The sequence below is a fragment of the Stenella coeruleoalba genome (assembly GCF_951394435.1).
Source record: "Stenella coeruleoalba genome assembly, chromosome: 8".
In the NCBI taxonomy this organism is placed as follows: Eukaryota; Metazoa; Chordata; class Mammalia; order Artiodactyla; family Delphinidae; genus Stenella; species Stenella coeruleoalba.
The window spans coordinates 47243597-47261267 of NC_137154.1; the positions used below are offsets into that span (position 1 = coordinate 47243597).

General features: G+C 50.4%; 1 protein-coding gene across 3 annotated transcripts in view; it reads right to left on the reverse strand.

The window, feature by feature from the left end:
• Positions 1–2829: 2829 nt before the first annotated feature.
• PPFIBP2 (PPFIA binding protein 2) overlaps positions 2830–17671 on the reverse strand; it is a 149842-nt gene continuing 135000 nt past the window's right edge. For all 3 annotated transcript variants that reach the window (XM_079930567.1, XM_079930566.1, XM_079930565.1), the window contains 9 exons: positions 13696–13846; positions 13306–13417; positions 13003–13091; positions 12568–12690; positions 11238–11363; positions 10384–10572; positions 9226–9402; positions 6997–7062; positions 2830–5839 (listed from right to left, as the gene is read on the reverse strand). In XM_079930567.1, coding sequence (XP_079786693.1) covers positions 5771–5839; positions 6997–7062; positions 9226–9402; positions 10384–10572; positions 11238–11363; positions 12568–12690; positions 13003–13091; positions 13306–13417; positions 13696–13846 — 1102 coding nt within the window. In that variant the 3' untranslated portion in view covers positions 2830–5770. The remainder of the gene's footprint in view (positions 5840–6996; positions 7063–9225; positions 9403–10383; positions 10573–11237; positions 11364–12567; positions 12691–13002; positions 13092–13305; positions 13418–13695; positions 13847–17671) is intronic.

The window sequence follows — 17671 nt, forward strand, 5'->3', positions numbered from 1 at the left end:
CTCATAGCCTTGTGGTTGGAAAAGATGCTTGATATGATTTTAATTTTCTTAGATTTACTGAGACTTGTTTTGTGGCCCAGCAAGTGATCTATTCTGGAGAATGTTCCGTGTGCATTTGAAAAGAATGTGTATTCTGCTGCTTTCGGGTGGAATGCTCTATAAATATAAATTAAGTCTATTTGGTCTAATGTGTTATTTAAGGCCTGTGTTTCCTTATTCTGTCTGGATGATCTGTCCATTGATGTAAGTGGGGTGTTGAGGTCCACTATTATTATTGTTACTATCAATTTCTCCTTTTATGTTTGTTAGCATTTGCTTTATATATCGAGGTGCTCTTATGTTGGGTGCATATATACTTACAATTGTTATATCTGCTTCTTGGATTGATCTCTTGATCATTATGTGGTGTCCTTGTCTCTTTTAACAGTCTTTAAAGTCTATTTTGGCTGATCTAAATACTGCTACTCCAGCCTTATTTTGATTTCCATTTGCATGGAATACCTTTTTCCCTCTACTCCCTTTCAGCCTGTATGTGTCTCTAGATCTGAAATGAGCCTCTTGTAGGCAGCAAATGTGTGGATCTTGTTTCTGTGTCCATTCAGTCACTCTGTGTCTTTTGGTTGGAGCATTTAATCTATTTATATTTAAGGTAATTATCGATATGAATGTTCTTATTGTCATTTTGTTAATTGTTTTGGACTTATTTTTGTAGGTCTTTTTTTGCCTTCTTCTTTTGCTCTCTTGTGACTTGATGACTAGTGTTATGTTTGGATTCCTTTTTCTATTTTGTGTGTATTTCTATTATAGATTTTTGGTTTGCAGTTACCTTGAGGTTTTTGTATAGCAGTCTATATGTATACGTAATTAAGTTGCTGATCTTACTTTCAAATGCATTTTAAATACGCTGCAGTTGTACTCTCCCCACCCTCACAATTACTCTGAGATCGTATTTTACATCTAATTGTTTTGTTTATCCCTTGTGTATTGTGGATACAGATGGTTTTACCACTTTTGTTTCTTAACCTCCCTGCTAGCTGTGTGTGTGACTGATTTCCTACCTTTACTGTATGTTTGCCTTTACCGGTGAGCTGTTTCATTACATAATTTTCATGTTTCCTGTAGTGGCCTTTTCTTTTTTCCCTGGAGAAGTCCCTTTAACACTTGTTGTAAAGCTAGTTTGGTGGTGCTGAATTCTTTTAGCTTTTGCTTGTCTATAAAGTTTTCGATTTCTCCTTCAAATCTGAATGAGAGCCTTGGTGGGTAGAGTATTCTTGGTTGTGTTTTTCCCTTTCAACACTTTATATCTTGCTACTCCCTTCTGACCTGCAGAGTTTCTGCTGAAAATTAGCTGATAGTTTTACAGTCATTCCTTCATATGTTATTTGTTGCTTTTCCCTTGGTGCTTTTAGTTAGCTTTCATTTTTGTCATTTTGCTTCGTGTCTTGGTGTGTTTCTCTGTGGGTTAATCCTGTATGGGACTCTGCACTTCCTGGACTTGGGTGACTGTTTCCTTTCCCAGGTTAGGGAGGTTTTCAGCTATTATCTCTTCAAATGTTTTCTCAAACCCTTTCTCTCTTCTCCTTTTGGAACCCCTATAATGCAAATATTAGTGCACTTGATGTTGTCCCAGCAGTGCACATCCTATCCTCTTTTCATTCTTTTCCCTTTTTTCTGTTCAGCAGTGGTGACTTCCTCTACTGCCTCATTTTGTCTATGTTGCTGTTTGTATTTTTATGTATGTGGTAAGTTATGTTTCTCAACCTTGGAGAAGTGGCCCTCTGCAGGAGGCATCCTATGCGTCCCAGCAGTGCACATCCCTCTTGTCACCCAAGCCATATGCTCTAGGGTTCCCCCCTAAGAGGGCTGTGTGGGTCCTTCTGTTGTGGTAGACTGACCATGTAGGCAGTCTGGGAGGCTTGGTTGAGCCCTAGTCTGGTTGGTTGTGAAACCCTAGGGGCCTCTGGGGCTAGCGGTGGCTCACTGGTGGGTGAGTCAGAGTCCCAAAGACTCTGGGGCTGCTGCCCACCCACTGGCAGGTGAAGCCAGATGCTGGGGTTAGTGCCAGATACTGGCAGGCAGAGCTGTTTCCTGGGGTCTAGCTGCAGTGCCCAGGGACCCCAGAGCTTATGTGTGGAAGGGGCACCAGTTCCTGACACAGTTGGATATGGGGTCTTGTGTGTCCTGAAGGTTGCATGGGTCTGCTAGTGGGCAGGGCCCAGCTGGTCCCAGGGTAGGGTCTGGCCTGCGTTGGGGAACCAGTTTTCCTGCTTCAGGTGTCTGCTGCCTGGTGGTTGAGGCTGATCGAGAGGTTTGTGCAGGCTTCCTCGTAGGAGGGGCCCGTGCCTGTCCAGTGGTGAGTGGAGCTGGGTCTTGGCCCTCTGGTGGGCAGCACTGTGTCTAGCAGTAGTGAGCCCAGAGGCAGCTGTGGGCTCTTTAGTCTGTAGGCAGCCTGTCTGCTGCTGGGTGAGGCTGTGTCCCCACCTAGTTAGTTTGGCCTGAGGTATCCCAGGCGTTGTCACCAGTAGGCTGTTGGGTGGGGCCTGGCTTGGAGCTAATGAGCCAGGATGTCAGCTGCCAACATCAGCCATGTTCACCCTCCTGAATGCTCCCCAGTATGGCTGCCACCAGTGTCTGTCCCCCAGGTGGACCGCCCCCACCCCCTAGGAGCCCCTTCTAGACCAGCAGGTAGGTCTGGCCCAAGCTCTTACCAAATTACTTTTGCTGTGTGCCCTTTGAGTGGAGTCTCTGTTTCCCCTGGTCCTAGGGGGCTCCTGCAATTAAGCCCCAGTGGCCTTCAAAAACAATTGCCCTGGTGGGGCTCATCTTCCCAGTGCTAGACCCCCGGGCTTGGTAGCCTGATGGGCTCAGAGCTCTTGCTCCTGTGGGAGAATCTCTGTAATATAATTATTCTCCAGTTTGCGGGTTGCCCACCTCAGCGGGGGGGGGGGGTGTAAATGGGAGTTGATTATGTTGCAAGCCCACCCTTCCTACCTGTTTTGTTGTGGTTCCTTCTTTCTGTCTTTAGCTGTAGAAGATCCTTTCTGGTAGGTTCCAGTCTTTTTCATTGATGGTTGTTCTGCAGATAGTTGTGATTTTGGGGTGCTCCTGAGAGGAGGTGAGCTCTGGGTCTTTTTACTCTGCCATCTTGGCTGCTCTCCCCACCCGCTCTTCATTTTATATAATTCTGATAATGAACCAGAAATTCTGTGGGGATTTTGTTCTCCAAGTTACAGATGTGGAAACTGAGGCTTAGAGATGAAATTACTATCCCCAGGTCATTCAGTCATTAGGCGGCAGGGCTGGGCTTCAAACCTGAGTTTAACTCCAAGGTGTTCCCTTTTTGCAAAAACTGGTGTCACAGGATTTCTTACACACGTGTATGTGCGTCGGAGGGTGGGGCAAAGGGATACAGGAGAGAGAAAGGAACATGGCTTGAGAGAATTCTGTGAAGTACAGCTCTGTAGTGCCCATGGGGTGGCCTAACACAGGACGTCTCTCAGGTGGACGGGGGGAGGCGGCAGCTTAGCCTTCGTCTGTCCACCTGTTGAGCTCATCCTAATGAGTTTCCTACTCAGAGAAAGGCTGGGCACTGCAATCAATGCTGGGCACTGCACATCGAAGGTCCTACCCTCAGATGTTTTTCTTAAACACCAATCACAACCATGCCTGTCCCCTGCTTTAAACCTCTCACTGCTTTCACTAGTCCGTATCCGGACACCCTGGGTCCCCAAGATAAATTTCAGGAGCCTGGCTTACAAAGCCTTTTTCTCGATCTGGCTCCAGCTGACCTCACCCGATTCTTCCTTCCTTGGGCCTCCCACTCTGACTCCATTCTCTGGCCCACTGGTTCTCAGCTAGAGGTGATTTTGTGGGGAGACATTTTTGGTTGTCCCAACTAGAGGGGTGCTATTGGCACCTAGAGGGTAGAGGGAGAGGCCAAGGATGCTGCTAAGAGGCCAAGGACAGCCCCGAGCACAATGACTTACCCAACCCCAAATGACAGCAGTGCAGAGGTCAGGAAATTCTGCTCTCATCATATTGACCTCGGGTACTTCCTTGGATGTGCTGGGTTGTTTCAGGTCCCTCTGCCTGGAGTGCCTTTCCCCTCTGGCATACTTGAGGAAGCGGATTCATCTTTCAAAATTCAAGTAGCACCTCTCCTTGGAGGCTTTTCAGTCCTTGTCCCCAGCCCTCCATTAAAAATGACAGTTTGCTCTTTGGGGCTGTAGGCGCTCCTATTGGAGCATCTGTATCGTTCAGCACACTCTTGTCTGAAACAGATCTGTACTCCCACAGTGCACCATCCCCACCCTCAGGCAAGGACCTTGACATTCATGCCTGTAGCCCCAGTGCTCCTTAGCCCAGAATGGGAGGTACTCAACCTGCACATGTGAGGGAATGAGCGGATGAACTGAGCATCATGGATCTCCTGGGCCATCAGAGGGCTAGGACTGGGTCTTACTCCTGTCTGTACGGGAACCCATCCATAGCGGTGCTCGGTGAGGTTGTGTTGAGGATAGGTGTGGAAGGGGAGAAAGGTGACACGTTACTTCAAGGTGAGCCAGGAAGTGCTCGGGCCCAAGGTCAGCACCGTGGGACAGAGAGACACCTCCAACCCTAACAAACACCAGCGAAGGCTTCCTGAAAGAGGCTGGGGCTGTTCTGGACCTCAGCAGGCAGGATTCAGCTTCGTGACAGAGACTAGGAGAAAAGCACATTCCACGGGGAGGGAAAGGCAGGAGCACAGGCTAGAGCGTGGAAGGCCGAAGATTCAGCTCAGGCTTTTGAACGCTAATCTGTGGTAGTTGTGGAACTGAGTTCTTAGCAGGGAACAGGATGAAACAGTGCTTTGGGAAGGTCCCTCTGGGGATGGGGTGGAGAACACCTGGAGGGGACTAACTGGAAAGGAAGGGTGAGGGACCAAGTAGGAGACCCACCATGGAAATTAGAGATGAGGCCAGAGGGAGGAAGAAGGACCATCGCTAAGGGGGAAGGCTGGTTGGGAGGGGACTGTGTGGGGTCCGTGTGCAGGTCCCTCTCCCTGAGGTGGGGCATACCTGAGATGTGTTGCGGTGGAAACGCTGATGTGGGTGCCTGAGGGCCTTCCTCGGGGTGGCTGGGAGAGGGGGTTGCCGTTTGATCAGACAGTTGCCTCTGAGGCTGAGAAGGGAAAGGCTTCGAAGACGCCTGTGCTCAGGTGCTGGGAGGCCCCGCAGCCCTGAGACACCATTGCAGACAAGGGTGGCTTGAGGACAGCGGGAAGGGAGTCCGTTACTCCTTCCCTGCTGTCACTCCAGCCAGATTCCTGGGAAAGGAAATACAATACGCGTTTCTGTATGGAAGCAGCCCAGGAGGGGGCTTCCTACCATTTCGCCCTGCTCAGAACATTCAGAATTATTTTTCCAGCAAAGCTTTTATGACTCACAGCCCTTCCCCTTGGGTGTAAGAACCCCCAGCTGTCACCAGGGATGGCGTGCGTCATTGGGTCTGTGCTGGCATCGCATCGCCCTCCCCACAAAAGTGGTCTGCAGTCCACGTATAAAAGTACAAAAGGTATAAAAGCTGTAACGAAGAGCACAGCACAGTTGAAGACATGTGGGCCACCTCCTGGACATCTGTTCCACAGCCCCGCTTTGTCCCATCAGCACCCATGTTGGAGATGCCCTGCAGCCCAGCCTGGGCTCCACGGGTGGCCATGGGCCAGCTCCCCATCAAAGCAGACTCAGGCCGTCACACGTGCCTCTCTGGGCTGCCAGCGATAAGACAGTCATCACCAGTCCTCAGAGCTGGGAGCGGCCAGGCGGGAGTCGGTCAGCAGCTGGTCCTGGCTGAGCATGGTCTGAAAGGACACGGCCGAAGGCACTGTTCAACAGCGTTTTGGTCAAGGCTGCCCTGCGGCCACGATGTGGGAAGCAGCGGGGCACTGGGTGTGGCCCTGACTCCAGTGCCCTGTACGTTCATGGGGTCCCAGGCACCCCACGTGTTGGCTCAGAATAGACAACACTGTCAACAATAAAGTGCTCCTACCTTTGGAAGTAAAGTTGCTATTTGAAGGCCACCAAAGGCCTATAGAGGTGATAAGCGCAAGGCTGGGTGAATTCATTTCAGTGTGTGAGCCAAGAAAAAAACAAATTGAAAACAGTGATCTTGTTTGGATTTGGGGAGACCCGCCCCCTCCTTGACCATCTTGCCCTGGGATACAGCCTTCATAACCTGCCTCAGTACATCAGCAAAGGCCTCAACGGGCTGGACGCTGCGGCCGGTGGGCTCAGTGCTGGGGCTGTCTAGGAACTGTGAGGCCCTGGAAGGCACAGGGCCTCAACAATGTCAATCTTTTTTGTGACTGGCCTTTTACCACCAGCTCCGGGCTGCCTAGCAGCCTTGCAAGGAGGATATTAGCCCTGCTTGACAGATAGGGAAGCCAGGGCTCGGAGAGAGAGTGACTTGCCCGAGGTCCCAGACAGGGACCAGGTCAGCCTCCCTCCAGAGTGCCTCCTCTCCCCTGGTCCAAGCTGCTTCATATGGTATGGCTTGTCCCCCCTGGACATGCCAGGATGTGCTCACGTGCCTGTGGTGTCCATGAAGCCAGAGGCATGATAGGAAATATATGTCTCATGGATGGAGAGAGCAGAGCAGTGGCCACCAAGCCAGGGGCGAGGCCTGGGCTTTGGGCTGACGAGGCAGGTGACCCAGAGCTGCTGAGCATCTTGGTTTCCTCACCAGCCTTGGGCCTGGGAAGAGGGCCTGAGACCTAGCACACCTTAGCTGGTTTCAGCTCAAGGCTGGCAGCAGGCCAACAGAGAAGGCCTCTGGGCTGCTTTCCGTCTCGCCTGGTTCAGGCTCCAGCCCCAGCCCCCGGCCCCATCTGCTCTCCGCCAGCAGAGGCCCTGACGCCACAGGCTCTGGAGTAGGCCCGGGGGCTGACCAGCACCACCCCCAAACTCCCGGGGCATCCCCAGCACCTGTCCGACTGTGGAGAGAGGGTCAGAGTCCTACCGTGAGGCGGTGAATGTCTTGGGAGAGGAGCCCTATCTGCATCAGGGTGCCTTCCGAAGGGGCCACCTGTAAAGTGGGCAGCAGCCTGGTCAGCACGTGTGGACTGAGCTCGTGATTCGCAGAGGTGGCATGCAAGTGCTATCCTGCTCAGGCGTGCTCCGCAGGCGAGCGGGCAAGGAGTGGGCCAGGCCCTGAGGAGTGACGGGTGGAGCACATGCTGCTTCTGTCCCTGGGGAAAGGCAGAGCCTCCAGTGTCCCACACCATCACACACACACTCTCCTTTGTCCCCACCCCGGCGCCAGCACTAAGGGGACACAGGAGCAGGGCACAGACGGGCCCTGTCAGAGCGGCCCTTTAGCACAGGTTCAGTGCTCCAGCTCCTTCCAGGAGCAGAGAGTGGCAGGGATGAAGGCCGTCAGGGTGCTGAACACACTGCAGATTTCTGGTACCAGCAGGACCCCAGACACTGATGCCCCAGTACAGGCATAGCTAGGCATCCTCAGGGAGCTGCCAGGGCGTCCTCACTCCTAGCAGCCTGCCTCCTCTCCTTCTCAGGTAAATGCTGGCCTGCTCCTTCTTCCCCAAACCTATTTGGACATTGTAGATTTGCCCTTTGAGGGCATCGCGTATAATCCATCATTTTATAGGTGGGAAAACTGGGGCCCACAAAGTGGTACAGGCCTTGCTCGAGGCTGCACAGAGAACTAGTGACATAACAGTTCCATGCGGCGTTTGCAAGCAGGCACGTGCGGAGATTCTCCCACCAGGACACGATAAGAAACAAGGGACAAAGCCCGCCCTGACTGTGGCTCTGAACTGCAGTGCCCAGGTATCAGCCCCGGGGAGCACCTGTCATTCAGCGGTTCCGGCCATGCCAGCTGGCAAGCCTGTGCCCTTATCTCTTGCTGGCTGGACTTCAGGGGAGGCCGGGAGGCCATGGCCTGAGACTTATGGTAGTTTAAGAAGCAAATCTTCACATCGCCTCCATCTGGGACAGAATCAGAGCGTTCAGATTGGGGTCATGAGGCCCTGCCCCATCCGCCAGACCGTTATGGTGCTGCCGTTGCGCTTCTGCAGACGAGGCCCGGGGACCCAGTAGAGCCAAAAGCTGCACTGGGACTAACTGGGATCTCATGAGCAGGAGCCCAGACTGGCAGGTGTGTCCCTCCCCCTGTCCTTGGCCAGGCCAGGCCCGTCTGGAAGACCCATTATCAGTTAGGCAGCCTCTAAATCAGGAGGACAGGTCTGTTCCAGCTCTGCCAACACAGACCGGCCCCCACGGGGTTACGGGCCCAGCACAGTCAGTCACAGCGGAGCGGCACAACACGTGAAAGAACAGAGGGCCCTTCCAGCAATGCCACCTGGTCTCCCCACGCCCCCTTCACTAGGTGGCCCATCCCGCTGGAATGGAAACCGACTTCGGGGTCTGCACGACAGATGTGACCTCCAGTCAGGACGTGAGACACCAAGTGCCTCCCGGCTTCACACCGGGCAGTGGAGCCCAAAGCGACACCACAGACCTCCAAAGGATGGGGGTCCCTCCTTGCTCCCGCCCCCTCACCCAGGACACCCACAAATCCTGACGCAGCTCAGCAGCGCTGGCTCTCGAACTGCGCGATGAGCAGCATTCCATCTCTAGCTGCGCCCAACTCACTTCCCTTGACAAGATCAAAGATGCCGTGCAGTTTGTTTTCTACATAAATATAGGTTTTATTACCAGAAAGAAGCGACCGCCTCCGAAGGAAGGCGCAACAGTTCCACTGTCACTGGGGCAGAAGTCCCTGCTGCTGTCCCTTCAGCCCCAGCCCAAACTGTGGTCACAGGCCTAAGGCACTTGGGATTGCCCTCAACGGGGGCACAGCCGAGGGGCCCGAGAGCTCAGCCTCGGGACTGTCCGTGGTCTCCGGACCTGTGTCCAAGCTCAGGTATTGCCACTGGTGCTGAAGGTAGACATTCAGACTTACTGAAAACCTACAAGCATCTTTATGTCTTTCCTCCCGAGTCCCCAAGGCTGGCCCCTTAGCAAAGATGCAGCGCCATACCTGGCCACCCTCAGGATTTGGAGAAAGACTGGCCCACGGGTACACAAGGGCTGGAAGGTTTTCTGCAAGTCATGCACATACACAGGGGGTGAGGTGCAGTTACATGGTGACACACACGGAGTTACTGTGAGCTCTCAGCACACACAGACAGTACAGGTGACAAAGGCATCAGCTAATCTGTCCCACCTGGTCCAGTCCATCCAGTTCAGGGGCATCGAGGGGGCTGAGGCCCTGGTAGCCAATACAGACCCTGTGACTGTCACCGACACCGTTGCTGGGCTCCACTGGGCAAATGTAGTCTGTCGATTCATCGAACTTCTTTTTTCTTATGTTTCCAAAATGTGAAAATCCCAGTTTCCTTGGCTAAAACACAGCAGATACAAGACTATGAGAAAGAGATGATCAAGCTAGTGTGCAGCTCCTACTGACGATGCATTTTAGGACAGGCCGACGAGGAAAGGAATAAGGCAAACTGCTTCTAGAAAAACTCTTAACAAAATAGAGCTCCTGTAAGCAATTGCCCTTCTGGGGAAAAGCCAACAGATAAATCATCGTGAGCAAGTAGGGCTGCTCCTCCAGGATGCCATGCCTGAAGCTCCTGCCCTGCTGTCCCACTAGTGATGTTCACATTCCCCGGGGGAACTGGGGGTTCCCAGAGGCTGCCACAGTCTGTACAGAGGCTGCGCTCAGAGGACTTGGTATCACACGTGGAGCACCCCCTGCCTTCTGTTCACAGCACCTTGGGAAGCCACACGGACAGCCCTAGGCGGCCCTTCCTCCCTGCTCCAGCTTTGTCCTGAGTTGGCAGGACAGCTCAGGCAGGTGGAACGGGCTTTGTGGGATTCAGAGCCCCAGTGAGCGGCGCTGGTGCTTGGATGACCTCGGGACCTCTGGATGGCTGTGTGCTGGCCACCTCCACAGCACAAGGTGGCCACGGCTGGCTACCCACAGGGACACTCCTTATGTTGGCAAGACAGCTTAGACCAGGACCCCACGTGGCATGTGGAATGCAGATGGGTCTGACCAAAGGGAACCCACACTCGGGAGCCTGTCTGCTTTGCACGGCGAGTCAAGGCAGTGTCGGGAGAGAGGACCCCATGCTGCCTGTATGTCATTTCTGTGTAAAGAAACCTGCGCACCCTTGGACTCAAGAGTGGCTGGGAACTGGGCTAACAAAAGTGACAAAATCAAACCGAAGGTAGAAACCAAGGCAGAAGCTAAGAGAGCCTCCTTGTCCAGGCAGCCCACTTGGGTTTGGCTCCAGGCACTGGGTCAGCTGCTACACAACTCAAGGGCCAGAAGGCAGGCCCCTGTGGCCACCCCAGAAAGGGCCTGGCGACTCACCCGGACTTTGGCTGTGGTGGTCAGCGGCGTGTAAGCAGGTAAAGTCATTTTCTCTCGCTTCTCCTGCTCAGCCTCAGGGCCAATCAAGGCGTTGAATTTGGTGGTCAGGTGACGCCTGAGGAGTGTCTTTTGTGGGGGGATATTGAGAAGCATGGCCAGCGTGTCCCCAGTGAAGCGTGGCTCCAGGATCTAAGAAGAAAGCACAGACAAGCCACCCAGCGGCGACCACCGGTGGCTCTAGGTGATGACACTGAGAACCAGGCCCCCAGGAGCCCGGGTGGCCCCGGGGCAGGGGCTGAGGCTCACCCACTTGTCCCGTGTCCCCCTCCCCTCTGTCTCCCTGGCCCAGGGCCTGGCTCTGTGGCCAGCCAGCAGAGAGCTGTGCCCTCTTAGATAAGGCTGTCTCCCAGGGTCTGTCTGGAGGACAACTGGGCCACCCCTTCCTCCTTTCCCTGCTGGCTTTGCCACTTGACAGATAAGTGCTGAGGCAGATCGTCTCATGACAAGCAGGAGGGTACATTTTGGTGGCCTCCCCCGCCCTCCCAAGCCCTGTGTTTCTCCATTAGCAGCTGGAGCTGCCTGGTTAACAGGCGGTTCTCATGCAGCCCCTTTTTCCTGGAGTCCTCTGGGTCTGTGGCTCGGGAAGTCTTTCCAGAAGCCATCTTGTTTGCATGAAATCTATTAATTCTCAGCCACAAATGATCAAATTCTACTTTGAGACTTCAGTTTATGCAAGGGGTTCAGCTGAAGTATCAACATTTCTTACTGGGATGCCTGTCTAGCCCTTAAGACATCAGTTTCTGAATACCCCAGGTGTCCCCGAGGCAGGCGGACCAGCCCAAAGAGCCACTCACAATGAGACCTCCGTGGACACCACTCCCACGAAGGTTGGGCGCATATTCCGCCAGGTCCACGGACCGCAACCATTCCATCACCCTGTGGTTGGACCACTGCACAACTTCTGAAGGAGAAAGGTTACTCTGTAAGAGAGAGAAGGAGAGTGGAGAAGTTAGGCCTACAGATCCTACCAGGGTCCTCTGTGGAGCCAGTCCCTGTGAGTAAGCCGGCCCCGAACGCCTTGCCGAAAACAATCCTTACGCCTACAGAGCCAGGCCTCCAGGCCAGCTGCCTGAGAGCCCGCCCAGTTTCCAAGAAATAAAGCTCTCATTGAACTTGCACTTCTGCACTGAGATATCTGATTCCAGAATCCCGTTACTCCCTGACTCTGGTTACTTTGGGACTGACACATGAGAGCATGGAGTTATTCATTCAGCGATTCAACAGAACTTTAAAGAGGACTGTCAGTTACGAGCTGAGTGTTTTCTAGAATCGAGATCTCACTGGTGTGGCCAAATGTTTTGGGAGAACACATGTTAAGATACTTATACCTGAGGACCCTCAAGTGGCACCTGGGTCTTCAAAATGCCCAGCAGCGTGCCTAACATATAGAAGGTTCAAAATGTGTTTGTGCAACAGGGAGAAAAGAGGGGACGGAGAGTAGAGATATGAATTTTTAATCCCCTGGAAAGCTGAGTTACTCTTACAGCAGGGTTAGTCTTGGCTCCCATGAACATAGGAGACGGGGTGTGACTGACAATCCTGTAGCTTTGGGGCCCACCCAGAACTCCGAGGTTCCTGAAACATTATCAGGGAATTCCCCAGGATTCGGGTTGCTGTGTTTACCTCCACCATTTCTTCTCTAGCAAAACCTGATCATGGATTCCCTGGGCGCCTGGGCCTGGAGGTCAGTTAATTTTCTACCAACGAGTAGGGAGATCTGTTCTGAAATGTCTGGTTACTTATGGGTTCCTCTTCTTCTCTCCTCTGCCTACTTTGACACCGTCTTTCCATTTTGTCTCGCCCTTCCCTCCCCTTTGCTCCATTTCCTCATCTCCTTGAATCACTATGATGGCTTTGAAAGACTTGCTGCTACCGCCCTCCAGCCCATAGCATATGTCTCCCAAAAGCAGGGAGGAGTTGGAGGGCTAGTGGCTGCTGTGGGACGCAGAGTTCAGGCCACAGGCGTGTTGGGACACCATGAAGCCCTAGTAAAGGGAAGAATCCGCAGCACCATGGGCCAAAATGCAGCCACTTTATGACCATGTCATTCCGGTTTTCTCACACCCGATCTTACAGGTGTCCCGGCTCAGGGCTACCTGGACAGATATAGTGTCCTGCCCTCACCTCATTAGCTGGCCGCCGGTGCAGGCAGTGAGGGTTGAACTTGTTGACATGCAGCACGTGAATGGCACATTTGATGCTGAGATGATGTAGTTGGCTGGTGACTTTTAGGAAAAGTAGATCATTCTGGAAAAGTAAAGTTTTGGTTGATGAACCAGAGCTTCCAAAGTGACACCCACCCACCGAGGCTCCTTCCCAGACCATACACAGACAAGTGGTCTACTACACGTCAGGAATGCATGTGGACACGTAACAGCTGTCCTTGGAGCAATGGTTCGTACTCTGCTAATTGGGACCTCTTATGTGACGAACGACACTGTTTTAGACCCGAGGGATATGAGGGAGGTGTGGAATCAAGTTTAAATACCGCCATGGGGACACCTGAGTTGAGTTGGGTGTTCACAGGGACAACTGAAACACTGGAGGAAGGATCCTCACCACAGTCAGGTACTGCAGCATTCGCCCGTCGACTCTGGATTCGTGAAACTGGTCTTTGTACTGGGGTAAGCCAATATCATCAAGCCAACCTACAGAAACAGGGAAGTGAAATCTGTGAAAATGGAAGACTGTGGATGCCAAAAAAAAAAAAAAAAAGGCAGCAGCACATTATCATTCTGAGTTCCAGCTATATTTCCCCTAAAGTTTAGTAATCCGTCTGCCTGTCCCAAGGACACAGCTGTCTTTGAGGCACACATTCCCAGGGGGCTGCCAGAAACATAACACACATATGCCTGTCCTTACGTGTCACCCAGATGTGGTCCAGTAGTGCAGACTTCTCCTCCTGCTTGGTGTTGATAGCTTTCACTGCTAAAATCAGCTTTTTCCTATGAAGAGGGTGCTTAATTCCCAGCTCCTGAAAGTGAAAGATGAAGACAGATGTGAAATCTCGGCGGGCAGCCTGGCCCTCAGAGGATGCTGTGTCTCGGTGGAGGTACTCCACCTGGGTGGAGCATGGAAGCGGACCTCTGCCCAGCGCCCTGGGATCAACCTGAAGTGACAGAATCTCGCCCTCCTTTGTCAACTCTCCTGTGTGTGGGCGTGGGTGGGCAGTGGAGGAGTGGGGGGCCTCACGTCCCTGTGCGCTGGTTTGGGGAGAGATGGGAGCCCCCTAGCCCAGGGCTCAGCCCTTACCTTTTCCATGTCCTGAGGGGTAGCTGTCAGTAACGTGTGGCCAGAAGTCACCCACTGCCTGGCAAAGATCACGTACTGAGCCAGGCCAAAGTCCTCCAGCCATGCACACACACGCTCTGTGCTCCACTGGGCGAAGGGGCCATTGGCATCACTGGGAAGCAGGAAACAGCACGACCCAGTTATTGGGAGAGCCTGGGCTCCAGCTGAACATAACAGCGCCTCACAAAAAGGGACTAGGTTTAAACAAAAACCCCCATCGTGGGATCCAGTTGAACAAAATCCCACGACAATGCACTCATCGGAGGTAGACTCTAGAGTTTCCCGGGATAACCCCTGGTCTGAATCTCAGGTCTGCAGCTGCCGGGAGCTTGGGGCAGTTATATGCTCCTCAGGAAGCTGTGCTCACGTGTGCTATCAGTCCACATGCACACGCACGCGAGCCAAAGCCGATGAAGATCCACACCTGAATCGTGTTTTACACAGGGCTTAATACCGTGTTCAGGAAAATGCTTAGAAAACTAGGAAAAGCGTATCTAACATTAAGAAAAAAAAAACAGAAAACCTTCCTCCAATCAACAACAGTTAATGCCTTATTTACTAATGAAACACTAGGGGCATTCACATTAAAGTTAATAAAAGACAGTATTTTTTATCACATTAGTAACACTAGTCTGAGAGTTGCAGCAAATTTAAGAAGAGACAAAAATATAGCTATTAGAAAGGTAGAAATAAAAGAAAGCCATTCTTTTCAAATGATATGATTGCCCACCTAGAAAACCCAAGAGAACTCAGGAAGGTGGCTGGTTATAAATACACTGCTAATGTTTATGACACACACAAATCAACAATCTTCTATATACCGTCAATGCACAGATACTAACATTTTTGTTCAAATAATCCACTCACAGCAACCAAAATTATGAAATGCCTGGGATCTGTCTATAAGGAATGTGTGGGTCCTGTGTAACCGTGTGTGGGGATGGGGGGAGGTGGTAACTATGACACACAACTGAGCAGCATAAAAAAAGACATGAATAAATGAAGAGCTAGATCATGTTCCTCGACAGGAAGCCTGGGTATCACAAAGCCATCAGTTCTTAAAGACATCAGTTTCATTTAAAGTGTAAAGGTAATGGTACACTCAAAATCCCAGTTGACTCTTGGGGGCAGGGGGGGCATGGAGGTTGACAAAGCAATTTTATATTCTTTTTTTTTTTTTCCCCGGTACGCGGGCCTCTCACTGTTGTGGCCTCTCCCATTGCGGAGCACAGGCTCCGGACGCGCAGGCTCAGCCGCCATGGCTCACGGGCCCAGGCACTCCGTGGCACATGGGATCTTCCCGGACCGGGGCACGAACCCGTGTCCCCTGCATCGGCAGGCGGACTCCCAACCACTGCGCCACCAGGGAAGCCCTATATTCATTTTTTAAAGGAGGATTCGTGGAATATAGAAGACTAGCTATTCTAAAAGATTCCTTCCAAGAAGGTATTCCTAAAATGGTTAAAAAAAAATTTTTTTTAATGCCTAGATGAGGCATCAAAAATTTTCTTAAAGTGAGGGTGGGTGTTCCTTAAAGGGCCAGGATGACCATAAAGCACCATTCTAGAACAAGTGCTGGAGATGATGTGTACCTTAGAGCAGGTGCTGGTCACTCAGCCTGGAGCCTGGGTTTTAATGAATCATGAATAGGTGCAGATCCAGGCTTCGTGAAAACTGGAACTTATAAAATTTGGGGGCCCCGCTAAGAAAAGTACACAGTTTGAATATGGGATTAGGAACAAAATGACTATTTAGAATAAGAAAACAAATCACAAAAAATTACAAACCTAATCCAACTGAAAAAGATCATGAAATCCAGAAAAATAATATTTTTATTAATTAACTCCTAGCTATACCTCTATAGTACTTTACCTTCACGTTAGGGGTGCGTATTCTTTATCATATGTCAACAACTCTATAACAGATGTCCCTCTGTATCTGCCAGGGGGTTAGTTCCGGGATCCCCGGAGACACCAAAATCCAGGGATGCTCAAGTCCCTTATATAAAATGGCATAGTTCACTCAGCCCTCTGTATTTGCGGGTTCCGCACCCACGGATTCAACCGGTGGAAACCCGATCTGCAGTTATTTGAATGAGTGGATGGGGTGGGGCTATATTTTCTGTGAGAAGCTTTCCATCTTTCTTCTAGCATGACTGACCAATATTCTTTTATTTTGATAGTTTTTTTAAGTTTTAGCTTCACAACTTATAAACGTTATTGTCAAATACATTTTTTGAATCATCAAATTTAGGAAAACCTCTATCAATTGTCTTTTAGATGCGAGCTGTAAAATTCCACAGCGTTCAAGGTTTTTAGTGCTAATCTTAAATATTCTATTCTTTGAATTGATAACATTTACTTAATGTCCTTGTGGCTGTTGCATATTAGGCAACATCGTCTTGGTCAATGTCAGTATATCATGTAAAATCAGCAAGAAATTTTCATCTTTTGCCAATGTGTTCATATAATTCAGTTTATATGAACAACACTCTAGGAACCTATTTACTATTTTTGTTTGGAATTTATCTGTTGCTCTTAGTGAATTATTGCTTTTGGTTTGATCTGGGATTTTGTTTTTAAATTATCAGAATAGTTTCTCAATTTCAGTGCTCATTTTATCACCTTTATTTCATATCCTATTAGTTTTCAATTTCATTTATTTTTTGGTTTCTGGGAATTGGAAGGAAACAAATATTCTATGTATCAGAGGGATATTTCAGTTCTGAGGGGAAATACGTGTTTTTGAGACTGTAATTTGAAAGCCTCTGTCCTGTAGACCTTTTCATAACACCCTAGAGCTCTGATGCTCCTCTACCCTCGATCGTCTTCCCATTTCCCCCTTTGTGAGCGGTCTCTGCTCTCCTAAGCCTGTGCTGCTCCTACAGTAGCAGACCCGGCTTCCCTAACTCCTGGGGTTCTGTCAGTGCCAGGGTCTCCCATACTCTTTTCCAGGGCCACAGCTGAGCATGCTATTAAGTAATTTAGAGATGACAGAGAAAGTACCTTTCATATACAGCCAAACCACTTGTTTTATTGACATGTTCCAAAACATCCCTCCAAATTGCAGTTAAAATGATGTGAGATTTATCAAATAGGCCATTCCCATGGTAGGCGGAGAACACAGGGTACACTTACAACTGTGTGTATATATTTCCTTAGTAAGTGCATTTCTGAAAAGGGAGGACTTCTGTTTTGACTAAGCATCTGAGAGAACCGAATCTCCTGCTGAGGATTTGGCAAATCTGATGATTGGAAAGAATTTCCACAGACTGGCTTCTGGTTTTGCAAATTTCAAATGTTCTTTCTTTTTCCACTACCCCATACTTCTGAAACCAAATGCCAGAGGACAAGTTCATTTTGGTACAAGATCTCTGACTTTGCATCTTTGTATCAGTAATGCTGGGCACACTGGCACGTTGGAAGCCATTTTTATAGTAGGACAGCTAATTAACTAAACCTAAGTAAACCAGACATGAAGTGACTGCAAGCCACATAAACATAATCCCATTAAACCCAAACTAAATGGATCCCCAACTCAACCTCCCCATAGCCAGATCCCAAAAATGCCCATGGGTATTCCAGCATCGTCTGATATCAGGCAAAGATATTAGACCAAGGGTAAGTTGGAAAAGAGTCAGCAGTCTTAAAACTGTTTAAAATATCTTACTTATGAAAATATTTCAAAACACACGGCCTTGTCAATACATCGGTTGGACCCTCTCTGGACCACGGAAGGGGTCTAGGCAAGTAACTGACGTTGAAGCTTAAGCTTCCTTACATTCATGATAAACCTGACACTGACAGTGAATATGGGAGAAAGGCAGTAAAATGGGGCCTGAAGCAGGGAAGCAGTCTGATCAGAGACCCCTCATAAGCTAGAGTCCCTAAGGGCAATACACGCTGTAGACAAACTCAGAAAACGCCTCCACAAGGAT